This window comes from Strigops habroptila, chromosome 8, assembly GCF_004027225.2.
Source record: "Strigops habroptila isolate Jane chromosome 8, bStrHab1.2.pri, whole genome shotgun sequence".
NCBI classification, from domain to species: Eukaryota; Metazoa; Chordata; class Aves; order Psittaciformes; family Psittacidae; genus Strigops; species Strigops habroptila.
The window spans coordinates 5506678-5525697 of record NC_044284.2 but is presented as its reverse complement, the minus strand read 5'-3'; the positions used below and the strand labels follow the sequence as shown (position 1 = coordinate 5525697).

At 41.2% G+C, this 19020-nt stretch overlaps 1 protein-coding gene across 3 annotated transcripts in view; it reads right to left on the bottom strand.

The window, feature by feature from the left end:
- The window catches only part of SLC25A36 (solute carrier family 25 member 36), a 32169-nt gene extending 13443 nt beyond the window's left edge, over positions 1 to 18726 (bottom strand). Inside the window, exons 1-4 of one of the 3 annotated variants that reach the window (XR_003992945.1) lie at positions 18553 to 18726; positions 7976 to 8146; positions 4599 to 4676; positions 2515 to 2615 (exon numbers count right to left, since the gene is read on the bottom strand). Coding sequence is in view for 2 of the 3 variants with exons in the window: in XM_030496482.1 (XP_030352342.1) it covers positions 2515 to 2615; positions 4599 to 4676; positions 7976 to 8146; positions 10285 to 10469 (535 nt within the window). In the remaining variant the exon portion in view is untranslated. Of the gene's footprint in view, positions 1 to 2514; positions 2616 to 4598; positions 4677 to 7975; positions 8147 to 10284; positions 10779 to 18552 lie in introns of those variants that run through there. The other 2 variants (XM_030496483.1, XM_030496482.1) reach the window with 2 other exon arrangements.
- Between the last annotated feature and the right edge of the window lie 294 nt (positions 18727 to 19020).

Below are 19020 nucleotides of genomic sequence, written 5' to 3'. Positions count from 1 at the left end.
TTTAAAGTTGACTACAGTTCACTACTTAGAGTAGTCACTGTTTTATCAAAGTTGCAGATTTTAATTGTATTTTTGCACCATTATTTTATTTTGCTACCTACAGGAAAAGCTTTGTAAGTGCAAACCCCACCTGATGCTCAATGGGTATTAGAAGCCTGTATGAAACAGAAAGGTCATATCCAAACCAAAACAACCCACCACCCTTATTTAAGACTGAGTTACTCAACTCCTTATTGAAACCAATGGCAGCTGCAAAAGAAAAAAACCAATACTGATTATTTTTTGCTCATTATTAGAATTGTTTATCCACTTTGCCACTTTTGAAATCTGAAGTTCCAAAGCAAATATTATGGTGATCTTCTGTCTTAACCTGTTTAAGTCAACCAGTTCAGAGCTCAAGTACAACCTTGTCCCTGTTATTTTGCCACTTCCATAAGCTGATTCGCATCATATAGAAATACAAACCTTGCAGGTAAAACTGTTAAAAGCTGGTTTAAGTGCATTTTCTGAAATATATTAGAATTACAAAAACAAGGTTAGCATGTTCCCATGAAAGCACTGTTAATTTTAACTACAGTCACTTCTCACATAAATCTGAATACTGCCAATACTGAGTATTGAGAAATTATTCATCAAAGAACCTTCTTTTAAAGGTCTTCCAGAGAATGTCTGTAGTGTACAGTGCCAGGACATCACAAGAGAGAAACAAAGTTGTGACCTGTTGTGTGTACCTGCACTTGGCATTCAGTTTCAGTGGCTATGTGGTTTAGAGATACAACTGCAGAACTAGCTAAGTGTGAGAAGGATAACAGCCACAACAGTTATTCAATATTAAAACTTGTATCCATACGTAAAAAAGGCAAACAGCAATTAAGGCTGAAATACATTTACCCCAGTCTCCTGCAGTCATAAGTACCAATGCATAATACCAACCTTCTGGAAGAGAAACAAGTTAATAAGCAGATACAGAACGCCTTGACAAACTACAATCTGCATCTGCAAGCACTTAGGAGAAGTCACTACAGCACATCTCCATACATGTTCTTTTCATTACAGAATGAGGCCAATAGCTTCCAAAGATTAGGAATACTCTGAACATTCATTTGTCTGTGTAGTAACTGCATGAGTTACTACACAACTTGTCTCCAGCTGAGGATAGACTTGTTTCTCTTACCCATACTTCCCCTCAGCCCCCTGAATTTAAAGACATGTTTTATCCCCTTGAAGAACGGAAGGCAATTCAGTTTTCTTGGCGCAATTAATTGGTTAGGATGAACTTTTCCTGAAATCCCCTTCCATCCCATTCCCCATGTTGTTCACCTACAAACAAAACACATTTCCAGGTGATAAGAAAAATACTGCATCATATGAGCACTTGACTTTGCCCACTTAAGACAAAACTGCTCTCATCTCCAAGAAGACTAAAAACTGTCATCGCATTTCTCATGTGCTAGAGATCAGCTTTAAATAACACACTAATGCTCATGTCACTTAAATTTTCCATCTATACAACTTTTTCTTGTGCCAGATTATTAGCAAGTATTAAATAGAAATCTAACCCTATTAATTATTCTGGCATCACCTTAGGCAGTCCATTCCAGATTGCTGATACTCACTGGTTGTAAAATATGACAGGCATTAGAAATTTCAACAGGCTACCATAACATTGTCAGAATTCACCTGTCAAGTGTCTACGGCCTATTCAGAAGAAAAAAAAAAAAACACACTTCTGAACATTTCGTTTTGGGTAGAAAAGACATAGGCAACAATAGGTGAAGCGTTGCCAGCCCAAGTTCTGATTGCCCCAGCACAAGTCCATGACCATAGCTCCAGCTCAGTTGCCTTTAACTTCCCTTGTTATTGATCTCAAAGCACAGACCACACAAATCAAACAACAAATACTGGTAGCTGCTAAAATATACCAAAGTTACACTGTGGATATAAAATAAAAATTTATTTCCAGAGATGAAAATATATAAAAGCTACAGAAATCTGCTCTTACATGTCACTTTAGTGGCAGAGCAAACTTCACACAGACTGGTATTTGAACAAAGGCGGAGGGGGCAGAGAGTGTTAAATATCATTTATACAAATACCTGCTGGCATATTTCGGAAGGACAAAAATAAGTCAGATATACAAAGCTGTAACCAAGCGATGGTAAAAGAAACAGATCATGAAGCATTAAACTCAAGTTCACTGCAAACAATGTTTTCAACTTGCAGAGCAAAAAGTTACTGTTTTGAAAGCTTTCATTTTACATGTCAGAAACTTACAATTGAAGAAGCAGGCATGCAAGCTTTCCTAGGAAAGACCATTCACACACACAAAGATGTGCATTAACACTAACTGCTAACTTTCATGCACATACTCTCCAGAGGCCAAAGAAGGTAACCACTACACAAAGAGAGCACTCCATCACAGAACATTTTCTGTTGTCTTTTTTCCACATTTATTGCCATCTCTGATTTGTAGATATGGCTCTAGAATGAAGCTAAAAAGTTACAGATCCTTACCTGCCACACCAGCTGAAATCATGTGTACCTGCGTAGAATCTGGATTGAAAATACTGTTCAACTTTTCCTTGCAGTTTGAGTAGGCAGCAAAATATATTGCTCTGAAATTAGAACAAAATCAAAGTTATGTTCATTTTATGCATCTAATACCCTTAACAAGCAGTGCCATCAGCTTCACTAACTCTAGATGATCTTTGTCCAAGTCTTACTTCCTCAGTAAAAAACAATAAGAAACAGCTCTTGCAGAGTAGTGTGACTATCCTAAGAATGGGAAAACTACCCCAACATCACACTTGACAATTTCTTCTTCCACAATAGCTCCAATTAACAATTAGTGAGGGGAAGGACAGATGATTAGAAATACGGCAGGGATGGCTGTGGCACCAGGAAGTTTAGCTAGAGATGCAAAACACTGCTGAAGTGAGACATGAAGTTACAGTATTCTGTATTTCTGTAGTAACAGATCAAATTTGTTCTAATGCACCTAAACTCATCTCAATACCACTACAATTTCAAGCGAACTATCATGTAGCTATTTTTTTTAAACCAAAAAGTACACTTAAATATTTATAATATTATTCTAGCATGTACGATGTAAATATGGATAAACTTGTGGTTATACTTTATAACTTATGGTTATAAATATTTATATTTTAAATGCTCTTTAGTTCTGTACTTAGAATAGACAGATTTTTTTTCTCCAATTGCACTACAAGAAAATCTAAAAAACTTCTTACTTTAAACACATCTAAAACTCATATTTAAGCTTGTTTTTTTAACTTAACCACCCTTCTACAAGAGAAGAAATAAACATGCCAGTTTTCAGGAACAGAACATTAACCTCATCAGCTGTGCAAACATGTTTTTCTTCATTATAAAAAAAGATGAAGTGCTTACTTCATGGGTGTAATTTCCAGAATGGAATCTGAACTCAGTTAAGCATACTGGATGTTACGAAACATGCTTCTCTATGGCTTATTTAAACAAAGAGCTGCTGCTAAATCCATTTAGCTAATGCTTAATTGAAATTAAGTACTGGATGAAGACTGGGTCAGCCAGAGGGGCATGACGATGTGCTTATTTATAAGACTTCACATAGTAAATCAAGTTGAGTTTTTTAGTATGGCATGGGGGGGGATGGAATAGGACAGGATAGACAAAGTATTTCACCTGGGGGAAGAAGGGAAGGGAAATAGGAGATTTAACATTAAATATACTGAAAATAAATAGTTTTTCTGCAATTGAGGATATTTTTCTTTGAGGACAGTCACTTATAAAATTGAACCCTTTGCTCTATAAAAATAGCTGTTTAAGTCATATCAAAGCTGAACGTTCAGACCAGATTGGACTATCAAGAGTGTAGGCTCTTCAGATTAGGAAGTGTTGATACCCCACAGGTGTCAAGAACAAAGAAAGCTACTGGAATTAATTCAGCTTCTCCAAACAGCAATGCCAAATTAATGATCAGAAAATACCCTAGGTATTCCCAATTCCTTAAAAACTCTGCTAAAAGTACTCCAATTCCTGAATTATGTTTTCCTCTTACTCATGTGGAAGATCTACAGAACACCATCTCATCTGTCAGATTCAGGTAGAAGACAGATCAATGCTGAATGCTAAGTCCAGTTTAATAAAGTTTTCCAGAAGCATCTGAAGACCTTAAACCAGAGAAGTTAAGATATTCTCTAACTGGGTGTGCAGGAGACAGGAATGTCTCCTCTTCAGACAAAAAAAGCAGGGGACTAAGTCAATTGAAGAACAAAACCTCATGCAACTCCTTAAGCATTTCTCTCCTTAACTAAACAAAACTCTGCTTAAGGGATAGTACACAACACTAAGTATTCTACTAGCACGTAGGATAGTAAATGCTGAGACACTTAGGGCAGGGATGCGGGACCAGAGCTGTAGAATACATGAATGGCTCCAGTTCTCAGACAAAATTACCCCAGCAACCAAAGGTTATTTGCTCTTCAGTATTTACAACTGCAGATGCAAAACTTGCTTCAAATAAACCTTAAATCCCTTAATGTACAACAACCTAAATTTCATCCGTTATTTTATTCACTCTACACATTTGTACTTACCTGGAAGGAGCAACACCTACTAGATTAGGACCCAGCCCTCTGAACAGGGAACGAGGACCTTCCTTTTGCAAGATCATCCTAGAAAACAAAAAAGTGACAATACCGTAACATTCACATCAAAGTTAAGGAATGCACCGAGCACCAGAACTACATCATTTGAGCTTTACTCTGTGTAAGCATTTCACAATAGCTGACAATGCAGTGCTGGCCACAAAAATTAGTCATTTCCTACAACTGGCATAAAATAAAATTCCATTATTGCTTGACATGCCATAGAAATACAGGAACTAAATGCAGAAGTAAAGCCTTATGTCAATACCTCAAAAACAGGAACACAAACGTACATGGATAGCTTATCTGTTATTAGGAAGTTAAAGAAAGTGTCCTTTTATCAAGGAAAAGTACTAAGCATGGCAATGTTCACATTCCTGTAGGTTATAGACTGTCCAGGAGACAAAAATATTTGACTCTAGTCTACATTCCTTGCATCACCTCTTAGCTTCCAACACTCAGGAACTTTTTTGGGTGGGAGGGACAGGGGGTGAAGAGCAAGAGAGGAGAAGAGGAGAACAACTTAAGAAGGTTAACTTACAGCAAGTCATACGCCTTCTGAGAGCAGCTCAGGAAGATGTTAGCTCTATGCTTACCATGCAAAAGATGTCCCTGGCTGAGCAATCTATCATCTACTCTTCTCAATAAGACAAAAACCTCAACATGGCTTTGCATGTGTTACCCTGGTTTGATTCTACAAGACTCCTAACTAAGTTACATGTCACAAGTTAGAGGAAAGCAGCCCTTCAGATACAAAATCCTGCCTTCCCCATCCCCATGAAAGATTGAAGTCCACTAAGCATTCACCTAGGAGCCCATTCTTAGCTTTATTGTTTCTGTAAGTTACAGTGATTATTTTGACTACAGTAAAAGGAAACAGGAAGCTCCCATGTGAGAAGCAGCCCTTCCTTGAGGCTGGCAGGGATTTCCCCCTATCAGTTCTGAACTGCTGCTTGCATGCTCCTACTCAAGTACTGGTTGAGCATGTTGCTGGTCTGTGCAGCCAGTGGATTTTCCTTTTCGACTCATTCCAGGAAGGACAATCCTCACCTCCTCAGGCAAGGTAGCTCATTTAAGTTGGAGATTAGCTGAAAAAGGACTGTAACCCATGTGAAGAGTTAGGGCTGTACTGTGGCTGTGACATCTTGTGTTACCAGGTCCACTATAAACACAGACTGCTTGGCTGGGAAGGGGTTGTCACCTTCCATCTTTGTGGGATTTACAGAGAAACACAGGGATATGAGCAGTGAATTGAGACCTCAAACGAGCATTACTAGTACTTAAGTGTTTGGAATACCTTTCCCATGTAACTGTAGTTTTTAGAGTTGAAAACCATTATACAGCTAGGTACACTGGCACAGTAAGAGGATACCCATTAATACGCAGTTTTAGTAAAACCAATCATGTCCAACCATCTAGATGCTAATCAGACAGGGTATTTTAGGAAGCATGGCAGGACACTGGAGGAGAAACAAAGACTATCTGCATCCCATTACTGCAAATTGCTATAGCAATTGCTTTATAACCAGATTTAAAGTTAAAAATTAACTACTTCACAGACACCAACTGCAGGAGTTTCAGAGTCTACACTAAAAATAAGACACAAACTTCCTGCATTAAAGAGCAGATCCCAGAGCCTGAGCTCTTTCTTGATAGCAGTAAACGGGAAACCCATGGTTGGAAGAGCAGCAGAAATGCTCTGTAAGGCCTCAGCTGACCTGCTTGTGTCACATGGCGAAGCCTGCTTTGGGAGGCCGGTCAGATTGCCATTATCAAGATCTCCGGTTTATACTGAGCAAGGTTAGTTATGAAATGCATCTGCAATATGATATTCACCACAGATATTTAATAAGGGAATTCGCTTTTGTTGCCAGAGAATGCAATCACCTGTACCAGTTCTGAGTTTATTTCCTGACAGAGATGCCTTTGAAGTCACCTCTGTTGAGGCTGAAGATGCAGAAACGATTCCACAGTATTCGGTTAACTCAAATTTGACATTATGTGCCTGATCCACCCTGCTTTTAGACTGAGTACGGTGAGCCCTGAAGCAGTGCACTGAATTTCACATGAGAAGAGACAACCAAACCCTGACAACTACAAGTCAGAAAATATTAAGTGACACTAAAAGCATGAGACTGACAGATGGATCCAGTTTGATTTCCCCACTAACCAGCCCTAGTCTCTTAACCAAGAATAATTACGCCTGCACCTACTTTTTTTCTCCCCCCCAGCCCATTGCCATGTCATTTGGGATTTTTATATATTTACTATATTTAAAGAACCTGAAACCCAGAAAAGTTACTTGGCATCTTAGTTGTTTGATACTGACCTGGAAGAAAACACATCTAAGCAAAGAACAAAAGCAGCAGAAGATACACATTCTGGTATCACAGATAAACAAACATGTTTAAAAAGCAGACATAAAACAAACAGAAAACCAACTAACAAACAAGCCCTACTAATGAAGTTCATCATGGACTACCCCTACCTCATCCCAAATTTGCTCTCTACAAACTACTTATCACTGATTAACTGGGGACAGAAGATAGCTGATCCAAGTCTTATCAAATTCTTTCTAATGCAAGAAGCAGTAGCAGGTCCTTTCTGAAGGAAAACTCCCCTTATCCTCAAATACTGAAGGTACCTTCCCATAACTGGCTAGTTTGAGTTTCCCAGAATGAAGTGAACCCTGCCTGCGGTCTGTACAAGCAGTTTAACTGTGGCCATACAACTTTCCTGCTGACCACTGAACATCAGAAGCAGTGGTAGCAGTGGGAGGAAAGGCAGTCCCCGTTCAGTGGGGTGCTATGTGAACAAAGCATTCCAGATCATGGCAAAATCTGGCCTATTACTAGCCACACATCCACCAGAAGGTCCTGAAAGGCAGGAAGAGTATGGAGTGGTGAAAGTTGCGACAGACTAAGAAGCTGAGTTAATTCTCATAGGGCTTCATGCCCCCATATTCAGCAACATCTATGATTTGGATGCAAAACAGTTTAAAAAGTCTTATACTAACACTTTTTCAGGATTAAAATAGTCTGGCACTTAAGCATTACAGCATTGCTACTAAGTTCTGGGAACACAGTTTAGAGCTGTGGATTGTACAGGGTATACATGCTTTGGCTAATTCCAAGTACAAACTCAAGCATGAAGGACATTCACAAGAGTGAAATGTGAAACTTAATTACAGTTAAAAAGCAAAGAAAGGAAAGTCATCTCATGGCAGCATCATGACAGACATGAGAGCCTGAATCTTTCATAGAGATTTGTCCAACACACCTCCTTCCTCCCCAACGTAACCAAAACCTAGCAACATGTACACTCACTTCAAACAATGGAGAGGCCCAGGAGAAACTCTAGTTACTCGATTGACGCTAGCACCATTCACAGTGTTGAGATGGACTTCAGAGATGTAGAGAGTCACAGAGGAGGACTGCAATCGTGTTTTCACAACTTCCAGTGGACATGTCAGAATTGCACCAACAGTACCTCCACATCTGCAGAGCAAAGAGGATTGTCACATTCTTAATTGCAAAGAAACTGAAGGATACATTCACATATAATTAACATTATACTCAACACAGTCAAACTGCAAGAAGTGAAGCAACAATGGAACATGCATGACAATGCTGCAGTTATTTGCCCTTGAAGGCAAGTAAACTGTTAAGTCAGTTTGTTAACTCCATAACTTGGGAGTGAAAATTTAAACAGACAAAGTTTCCCAAAGTAGCGAAAGTGCACAGTCTTCAGTACATGCTGTTCGAATCAGTTCTGGAAAGTAGCTCAGCATCTGAAATGTTTAACTCCTTATGGTAAAATTTAACTTTTTTTTTTTTTTTAATGTTTAGTGTGCTCCTGACCACAAATAAGGTGCCAAAAATCCTTATGGGTGGGAAAAAAAAAAAATATATATATGCACTATGCATACACGGCTACATGTAAAACCTGGTAAAAATTGTGGCAATTGAACAGAATTAAGACACTTATGAAAACATCTTTGAAACTCCATTTGTACTTTGGGCATTGTACCATGAAAGCAATGATTCTAAGCGTTTCCCGAGTTCTGCCCATTACAGCAAGACAGACTAGATACTGTAGAGTAGAACCTAGGAAGGCAGAAGACCTTTAGTGGCTGACCAGGTCAAGACTTGCAGATCTTGCTTCAGTCCACCACTTGTTTCTGTGAGCAAGCCAAGGCAAACTGTGCATCACTTGTGCTGACATTGGAGCTACTCCTATTGTGCTGGAGCAGAACACAGCCAGGAACCTGATGCTTTTTAGCAGCTCTGCTCAGAGGATTCTTCTGGTGCTTATTCATAACTGATTTATTAATAACTACATTCCTATCTGCTTAACTGCATCACATACAGCCTGAGAGGAAAATATCAAATCTACACATTCTGTTTCCAAACGACAACCCCAAATCCCTTGACATTACCATTACAAAAAAAAAAACGCTTCCCTTGAATCTTTTAATGTATTCTTAACTTTGCAAAATACCTTCTTAAAACTATGACCAGGACACTATAAGCACCCTTTAAAACAAACAAACAAAACCCATAACCAAAAATAACCAAAAAAGAGGCCCACCAAACCCAGACTTGGATTCAGGTATTAATTAATGCTACTAACAGCTCAGTCTGAAATCCACTAATGCACAAATACAGTTTGTACTACATTCAAAGGGCCCAACATTCACTTCTCTGATGCAGTAACAAGAGCTGGTGTTTGACTCTGACATGATAGTTATCAGCTTTTTTGCTGTAACATGAAAGGCTTAACCTGCACACACTGCATCCTAAAAGCTCTGTATGAACTGAACTGACCGTACCAAACAGCTGCAATGTAGGTTAGTGTCTGATGTTCACTTAATGCTCCATTTAAACCTAGTGACCTAGAGGTATCCTATTACTAAGCCTAAAGGCATCTTGTCCCACCCTTAACTCCAACATTAGACTGAAGCATACTCTCTTCCAAGTTCTAATCAATGAAACAAATTACATTTGTCAGCCTGGGAAAAGGTGTTTTCACAGGAAGATGGAAGACAGTGTTCCAGTGTGTGCTACCGACACAGCTTTTAGAGTAGCACGTTTAAACATCTCTGAATGAGCTATTTGTTTTTACTCTCCTAATGCTCAGCTACAAATAGACTTTTTAAAATAAGAGTTGCAGAAAGAGACAGGCTCCATGTGCTAATATTTATTTTAGGAAGCGTTGGAAGCAGTAGGCGCCTGTAACATGTTGTTGACAGGAACACTACCACAAGAAGCACAGGTAGGCCAGCCCTCAAAAAAACTTGACATGGAGCTTTAGAGCTTGAGCATCTTCAAGATAGACAGCAAGATCCTGTGTTTCCTGCAGTTCAAAGCAGACACTGCTGTATGGTAACATGCCTGGGCAGCCCAGGTAGGAAGCTGGCTTTAGAGTTCATTTCCTTCCTTGCAACCCTTTGTTTCTGGTCCTTGAGTCTACTCTAAGATCGTTCTACATTTGATTTTGGACAGGTTACATGATGGCTTGTTTTCAATCACAGTAATAGCGAGAGAAAGAACATGATATGGTTTGTACGAATGAGATAAATACTATAGAAGGGAGAAGAAAGGAAGAGGAAAAAGAAAACGAAACCTTGGCCTACATTCTCCAACAGGGCTTGGAATTTGGAGCCTTTAATGGTACTGGCTCCACAGCTACATCGCACTGGAAAAATTTTCCAGAGTTGAAGATTAACATTGACCTGGAGCTTGTATCCTGCATGTTCCCCTGCATCGCACCCGAGTCACCACAAGGGATGCCCAACTGTAACAGCATTCTATCAGACATTCACTGTGGATGGGTTAAACACTGCATTCAGCTCCATTACTGGGGAAGAGGGCAGACATACAGCCACTCAGTGCTGCTTGGTTTTACATCTGCCTACAGCAAGTGTCGTTCAGTGATAACCAGCTGACGTAGCAGCTGCCAGCACTATTTTTACATGCATCAGAAGGAAGCAGCAGATCACCTGCCTTCCTTTGGGACCTGTGCACCCTTTACCTGCACCACAATCTGCCAGTCATGTCATTTCTAGTAATCAGCACTCTTGGTAGTTTTACTGTTGTGTTGTTGTGTGGTTTGCTTGGCTGTTTTTTCTTTAAGCAGTTTCAGGTGTCTCAGCTGAACCTGAGAATACTTCGAATGTTTTCCACCAAGTATCGATAGATTGGATTAAAATTCTCCTCTATCTTCAAGCTCTTAAATTGCTACTTCACAATTAAGAAAGCAGAGAAGTTTTACAGTGCTATGTGGTTCTGAGCTGCTCACAAGCCTTTGCAAAAAATCCCCATTTCTGTCAAAATGTAATACCTCATTCTCGCAGCCCTCAAAAAGCCCCATATAACAGAAAAAGCATAGAATCATTTAGGTTGGTAAACACCTTTAAGACCACTGAGTCCAACTGTTAACCCAGCACTGCCAAATCCACCACTAAACCATGTCTGTAAGTGCCACATCTAAATGTCCAGGGGTGGTGACTCCACCACTTCCCTGGGCAGCCTGTTCCAGTGCTTGACAATCCTTTCCATGAATGAATTTATCCTAAGATCCAACCTAATCCTCCTCTGCTGCAACTTGAGGCCACTTCCTCTTGTCGTATTGTCCTTGGAAGAAGAGGCTGACACCCACCTCTCTCCATCCTCCTGCCAGGCAGTTGTAGAGTGATAAGGTCCCCCCTGAGCCTTCTCGTCTCCAGACTAAACCCCTCCAGGTCCCTCAGCCGTTCCTCATCACACTTGTGCTCCAGACTCTTCACCAGCTCTCCTGCCCTTCTCTGGACCTGCTCTAGCACCTCAATGTCTCTCTTGCAGTGAGGAGCCCAGAAGTGAACACAGGATTTGAGGTGCAGCCTCACTAGAGTGAAAGAAGTCTCAAAGTGTGGAGGAACCAGACCTTGCTCAGTAGTCACAAGATCCACTGAGTTTGAGCTGAATCACTGAATGAAAGCGTAACCCAGGAGCTACACTGATTCACTTGAACTTTAAGATAAACACTGCAAGGCTCTACAAAAATTTGTTTATGAGAAACTGTCAGTAAACATAGCTTGTAGGAAAACAAAGAAGAGGGAGCATTCAATAGCTATGCACCCTGAACAAATAAGCAACTTCTAAGCAGCATGCCAGCAGCTCTGTCACCACCATCAATGACAGTGTATTTTACTTAGAAATAGATTTCCGGCCTTACTTATTTAAGAGACTACTAGAAATACTGAGAGAGAGATAAAGAGACTGCTGCTACTTTGTGCTCAGAGCCCTGGCAGGCCATTAACAGCCAGCCACCAGCTCCAGCTTAGCAATGTGTTCTATAGCAGATTGCCACCACCACTCCTGCTATCCTCCTCACCAGCTCACATTAAGGGTTTTATCTTATAAATTGTAGTTTAACACAAATTAGGAAGTAGCACAGTTTGGAAAAGCATCCCCTAAGAATTAGAAAACTGTTACATTTCTTCTCAATAACACAGGTGGGATTTTGTTAACTGCTTATGAAACTTCTACTACCTAAACCACTCTGGGCCTCAGCATCTCCAGACACATGCTAGGCCTCAACAAACTGGGACTTGGGAGAGCACTTGGCAACATATAACTTTTTCTCCACATTTAGGTGAGTTTTACCTGGTAGAGCGAGTAGGTAAGAAATACACTCCTGCTGACAGGGTATAAATTGGAAGTGAAGAAGGACAAAACTTGAGAGACTCCTGTGTTTGAATGCTTACAGCAGTTTCTAATACATGCTGTTCAAAAGATAACTTGCTCATCTTACCTATCCTAAATTTGACATCTGGCTCTAATCAATCTTTACTACAAGCCTTCTTCAGCTTTGCCAAGTGCATAAAAGGATGACTGTCATCAGAAATACCTGATCATAGAAGGGCATGAGAACCCACTTCTACGTCCCAAGTACTTTGCAGGGCAGAAGAGCACAGATCAGTAGATAAATCCACAAGAACAAACACACTGGTAAAAAAGGAAAATTAAAATCCCACTATTAACACAGTCAAGTTAGAGAATTCAATCTGCAGCTTAAACTGTACCAGAAGGCACAAGAGACATTGTGGCCAGTGAAACAGATACAGAAACATGTATCATCTGAATCTAATCTGCAGGATTGCAACAAACTTAACTCTAAAACTAGGCAGAGATGCCTACTTGACACCTCTGGAATAGAAGAATCTTAAGGAAAAAAAGCTACCACAAATCAAACAAAAAACCCCAATCAACCATTAATTTGACCCCTGAAGTGCATTTAGAAGTCCATCACCTCACTGGATTAACAAAAACAAACCTGGAACTATTTGGGCTTTAAACCCTGCTAGCAATGCAATACAGATACAGTACTGACAACCATTTTTTCCCAGATCTTGTATTATTTGTGAGACACTGCAAGGAAAGAAGCACATGCTTAAAAACCTAATCCTGTCTAGTATTCAAATCCCAGGTTCTATTTCCAAAGATGACTGCACAAAAACACCTTCTTTTATTATTGCAAGTTGAGGGTGTCTGCCAAGGAATCCCTGCCTTTGTCCCGAATAGTTGAGTATCTTCTACTATTACCTTACACCCCTCAAGTAAAAGCAGAGACACCTCTAGCATGGATAAGGGTCTCAACTTCGGCCACTGGCCTGTTTGTGAATGCTTCAAAGTAGATTAATACTCCCAATGGCAGCTGACCTAGAACTGAAACTGTCAGTGCCAAGAATTTTATTCCTTCAAATCAATATGTATCTTATAAAATAAAAGACAAGGCTGCAATAGTACTAGCCTCAGACTCACCTTTCACAGGATTTGTAACCACAGTCTCAAAGACTCAAAGATAACCCTTGACCCTGTTATCTTGGGTCTACATTCATTCATGTATTTTACCAGCTGTTTCTCTTTCCTGTATGAAAATGAAAGTTCCATGCAAATACTGGCTGCCAAAAGAAACTGCAAGAAAACTGAGCTCAAAACTCTGTCAAACGGAACAAAATGCAAGCCACTTGCAAACAGAACTCTTTGACGGTAATCTCTTTACCATTTAACTGCAAACTCAGGTCCCAAATCTATCAGCAACTTCACAGAGCTGTCTCACAACATATGACTTAACTTTCACACCAACAGATAAAGTATCCTTCTTCTGAGGGTTTTTAAGGGCTTTAACTAGTACATTCTTATTATTCTGGAAAGTTGTATCTCATTAATCATGAATTTTCAGGGGTTTCCTGTTATTACACTGCTAAACTTTTATATTATACACCTTTCTATCTTCAGTATTAATATAACTACTAGAAGTACTGGCAGCCAGAAACCTTTAACCCCCTTATGCATCACTTACGTTTCTTTCCTGAAACTTAGGAAGCGTAAGTTAAGCTAACATCCTTAAACTAAAAATACTGATCAAACTTGCTATTTCTAATAATCAGTGTAAAAATAAAACTCCCCTGCTGTGCTGACACATAGAAACCCAGAAGTGAAAAGAGGAAAAACACCACAAGGGGAACAAGCATCACTGGGTTCCATTATCCAAAACAAACACCAATATGTGCAGCAGCTTTTATTAGGAACCAGGGTAAATAAACATTTACAATGACATTTCCATGAAATAAAAACAGCTGAAAGCATCAGTCATCTAGAAGGAAATACGAGAAACACCAACTTTACAGTTTCCTGAGTGTCAACAGCAATTTTCATGCAATTAGGTAACCTCATAGAGCAAAATCCAAGCTGCTCCCTGCTTTAAACAAACACTGGCTTATTGCATACAGAAGTGTATCTGAGCACAAAAATAACCTGAAGCTTGGACAGGAAGGTAGTAATCTTCTCCTTATGCCTTATAACAGGAAGAACAGGTCCTCAAAGACATCCATGGTTATGCCAGGAATGTATTTTAGAGTCGAGGGTTTTCTAAGGTCCAAGTGTTTGGCAATTCAGTTATGGCCCAAGTGGCTGTTTTCTGAAAGCGAGCAAAACAAGTCCCCATCATCAAACTACCTGCCACATTATTAACTAATATAACCTTAGATCTAAAAAAAAAAATAAAACAACACACCCAAGGGTCTTTCACCTTTACTTGAAACATTTCAACAGTGTCTGATCTTCTTGAAGAATTCAAACATTTGTCTTCAATATATTTTCAGAGTCTTAACTATTTTAGCCACTGTAGGGATTTGGTAAGAAACTCTGTCAATCAGTTTGAAATTACAGATCAATTTGAGACAGTTCTATAATCAGGATAATTAAACAGACTCCTCCCTATACTCTCTCACTTATTAAATCAGGAAACAGCCAAATTTCTGCAAGAAACACCAAGAGTAAAGAAAGAATTAAGAAGTAAACCTGAGACTGTCCAAACTTGAACTCAGAAAAGCAGCTGGGCACCTCCTAACCCAAACCCATCCCTCCTTCTGCTGAGGACACAAAGCCCAGGTTAAGTTCCCATGCCCTGATGGAAGTTTGTATGATACAGATATACTGTCATAAGCTTTCTGACAACGAAGAACAAGTGATGAAAACCTGGAAATCATTTTTGTAGCCAACACGTGAATTTTCATTCGATGTACCAACTATAATTGCAAGCAGATTAATCCAAAACATATTAATCTTCTCTATAAAGCAAATCATTATGGTCTTTCTGCTCCTTTTTTTTTTTTGTTGTTTTAAGTAGTCTAATAACAAAAAAACCCACTTGAATACACTTGAACTAAAATGTTCATCTAAAGCCTACATCTCAATCACAAGACACTGTAATTTAAAGATGCAGAATGTTCAATGTATTTCTTGGTTTGGAATAAAAGCACCTGAGTCTATACAACTAACATGCTGTCTGCACTGACAACAGTTGCTATTTGACTAGGAGATGGAAAACCAGATGATATGCCAAAAAAAATCTACAGTTCAATTCCTGAAATGAGTTCTGTGCAATGTAAACAAGTAGTTCAGAAGAAGTAAAAGTAAAATTAAGAGTTTCACATGAAGCATGATTTTCTATCATGATCCAGCTAGTTCCTCCCACAAGGGCAAGATACTATTAGCAAATGCAACTGTGGTAACTACCTGGTTTGCCTCAACAGACCCTGACAAATAGGGCTACCACAACAAAACATGAGCTAAGTGATTTCAAAACGTGTCACAGCATGAACCTGAACTTCAGGTACACTATTGATTCCGTCAGGTATGCTGTACTCTTCGGTACAGACTGCACAGAGGCAGTTTTAATAGAGTCTACAAAACTATGCTTTAGGTGATAAAGTTACTCCGCAGAATCAACTGCTTACAAATTCTATTAAATCTGCTTCAAGGAATGCGTTCTTACGAGTTCGTAACTATTTTTTATTAAAAGGATTGTTTTTTCCCCATATTATTTCCTGTAACGTGACACTCTTCTCACGCTATGTATTTTGTACTTCTAAATGTGATGGCTGTTATTTTTACATATAGAACTTGATAGAATATCTTATTTTCACAAAAACAAGAAGGTCCAAGTAGTGCATGGGAGAAGGGTTACATGTAAATGAAGTAGTAACTTCTTGTTACACTGGCTAGTGCATGAACTAGTCTAGCAAATCATTTAGATGATATTTCCCCTCTAGAAAAACACACAAAGCAAAGCACCAGTTCAATGATGATCCTAGAAACCACATTAAAACCATTTCAAAATGAATGTTAATTTTTTTCTTTTTAGACTTAAGAGTTCATATTTCTACCACAAAATATTGGCTGTATTTACAGTTAACATGCAGTTATGAAACAGAGATGGGATTCCTAAAAACACAACTACCCAAGTACAAATTACTTTAGGAAAAACAAAGCAAGTAGTAACTGCTGAGTAACTCCCTCACCATCACTGCCCCCATGGCCAGTCCTGCCAAAAGTGTCTATCAGACCTGTTGGAAAGGGATAAAGACACAGAGATAGGAAAAAAGGAAGCAGGAGAAAAAAAATTATTAGAAATATGACACTAACTCCCAACATAAACTTGTAACGGCATAAAGTATTGCAAGTTAACAGTTGTTGAATGGGTCATAAAACAACCCAGGCAGCTATAGAAAAACCCCAGGATGGCCCCACCTGCATTACTAAAACAGCAGTATCACCAGTTACAGTTTCATTACAGAACATAGGAACTGAAGTCTGAACTTAGACATTACAAGAAAACCCCAAAAAGCCAGCAGATTGAGATAATCACGTTGTTTCCATACAGTCTCCAGCGAAAATAAAGGAAAACAAAGCCTCCTTCCTTTCTCTTTAAGTTTCACTGAGGACTAGAGATCACTCAGGTGACCTGTAGTGATCTCTATGCTTTTAAAGAAGTCATGAGATGACCTCAAGTAACTTTTCTACTGCTAAATGTGACCAAACATACACCCCTAGCTTTGCTGAACTAAGGACACAGGAAACATGTGCCAGGCACAAGAGGAAACGGCGTTCAGCCTTCTCCTCACAGCATAACCCATTACCCAACTGGCCAGCAGCTAAGCATAGATCAGACAGCTCTGCAAAAATGAGGAATGAACAAGTTGAGCCGAGCAATCTTTACCAGGTCTTAAGTTTCAGGTTTATAAACCTGTCTCTATCATTACATACGATTCTGCCTAGTTATCTCTGCTGCGCAGAGCTATCAAGTGCTACAATAAGCAAGGCAACGCTCCTCCTACTGCTTTTCTGTTTTACTGTTTACAGTAACACGAAGGCTGAAGAATAAGTACACACTAGTACATCTTGGGCCTCCCGCTGCGCAATCACTCCCTCTTAAACAGAGCGCCAGAAATTAGGGGGGTGGAAAAAGCACCCACATAAGCCTACATCAGGTGCATAACTCAAATGTGCTGGAAGCAGAGAAAGTGCTCATGTGTACCCAACTCACCCAGACCTACTCGGAGTAAACTCTATGTGATTTTTCCCTGCCAAACACACCAGCCAGATGCAGTTAGTTCACTTTTCAAGGAGGAGCACAAATGGAAATCCAAGCTTCAAGCGCTCTCATGGGATGCAGTCTGTCAATTCCCCCACTTCCACGCAGCCACGCTCATTACCCAGATACACCTTCATAGTTAAGCCAAACAGGATCCCCAGCTTTCTCTTTTAAGCTAGGTGTTTCTGGAGGAACCCACATGCTATGGGACCGCACACATCCCAAACATTACAAAGCTTAACAAGATGAAGACAGACTAACACCTGCAAAGGTACCAGAGTTACCTCAAACCTAACCAAGGCTACAAAGGCCACATTTTTACTTCTAGCTATATTTGTCCCTCTGATTTCTTCTTCCTTCGTGGGCAGAAGGCACCATGACCGTGCCAAGCCCCACACCTACAACCAATACACACCAGAGTTGAAACGCATTCAAGTAACACAGCGGCCCGTCCACACCAGCGTTACCAGCTCCTCCCTGCTGGACTGGTGAAGGGACGGGCGCGTTTGGGCAGCCTCCCCGATGCGGTGGGGGACAGCTCAGCATGTTCCTCCACAGAAACGCCAAGTAACGGTGGAACTCCCGGCGTGCGATCAGAGGACACGGGCTATTTGCGAGGCAAACATTCCCCCAAGGTCCCCGTTCCCCTCCGCCTTGCCCGTGACCGAAAGCCACACGCGGGGCCGGGCCTGGCAGGCACCGCCTCAGGCTCCCAGCGCGGCCCAGGGCAGCCGGAGCACCCCCGGGCCTGGGCCGCAACGCGCACAACCAGCCTGGCAGCGCCGGTTCAGGCCGCGGCCGCCGCCAGCAGCGGGCAGGACCCGCACAGCGCAGGGGAGGCGGGAAAACCCACCGGAGCCGCTTCCGTGTACAGCGGTAAGGCCGGGGCGCGGGGGAGCCGCGGGGCTGCAAACACCGCGCGTCCCGCTCCGCTGCGGAGCCCCTGAGGGAAGAAGAGGGGCGGGAGGGCGGTGTCACCTACCCGCCGGCGAAGAGGTGCACCAGGGTGTCTCTCTGGCTCATCCTCGCCGCCTGCGCCCGGCGGGAGGGAGGGCTCGGCCGGGCCGCGGCTGCCGGCGCTCAGCATTAATGCGCACCGCGGCGGCGGGAGAAAGGGGGCGTGGCTTGCCCTGGCTCCGCCCCCCCGCTCCGAGCCGCTGCGGCAGACGCGGGGCCTCCCTCATGAATATGCAATGAACCCCGGTAAACAGAGGCTGCCATTGGCTGGGGGGTGCGACGTCACCGCCTGAGGCGCGGACTACCCCTGAGGGAAGGTCGTGAACCGCGCCAAAATCGTGGGGAAGGGGGACAGGGGGTAACGCTGCTGTGCCCTCAGCGTCCCAAACTGCGGGGTTAGCAAGGCCCGCGGCGGGCTGAGGGGTTTGGGGGGTGGTTGTTTAGGTTATAGATCATATCTACCGTGTAAATATTTAATTGCTTCAGTAGCAGT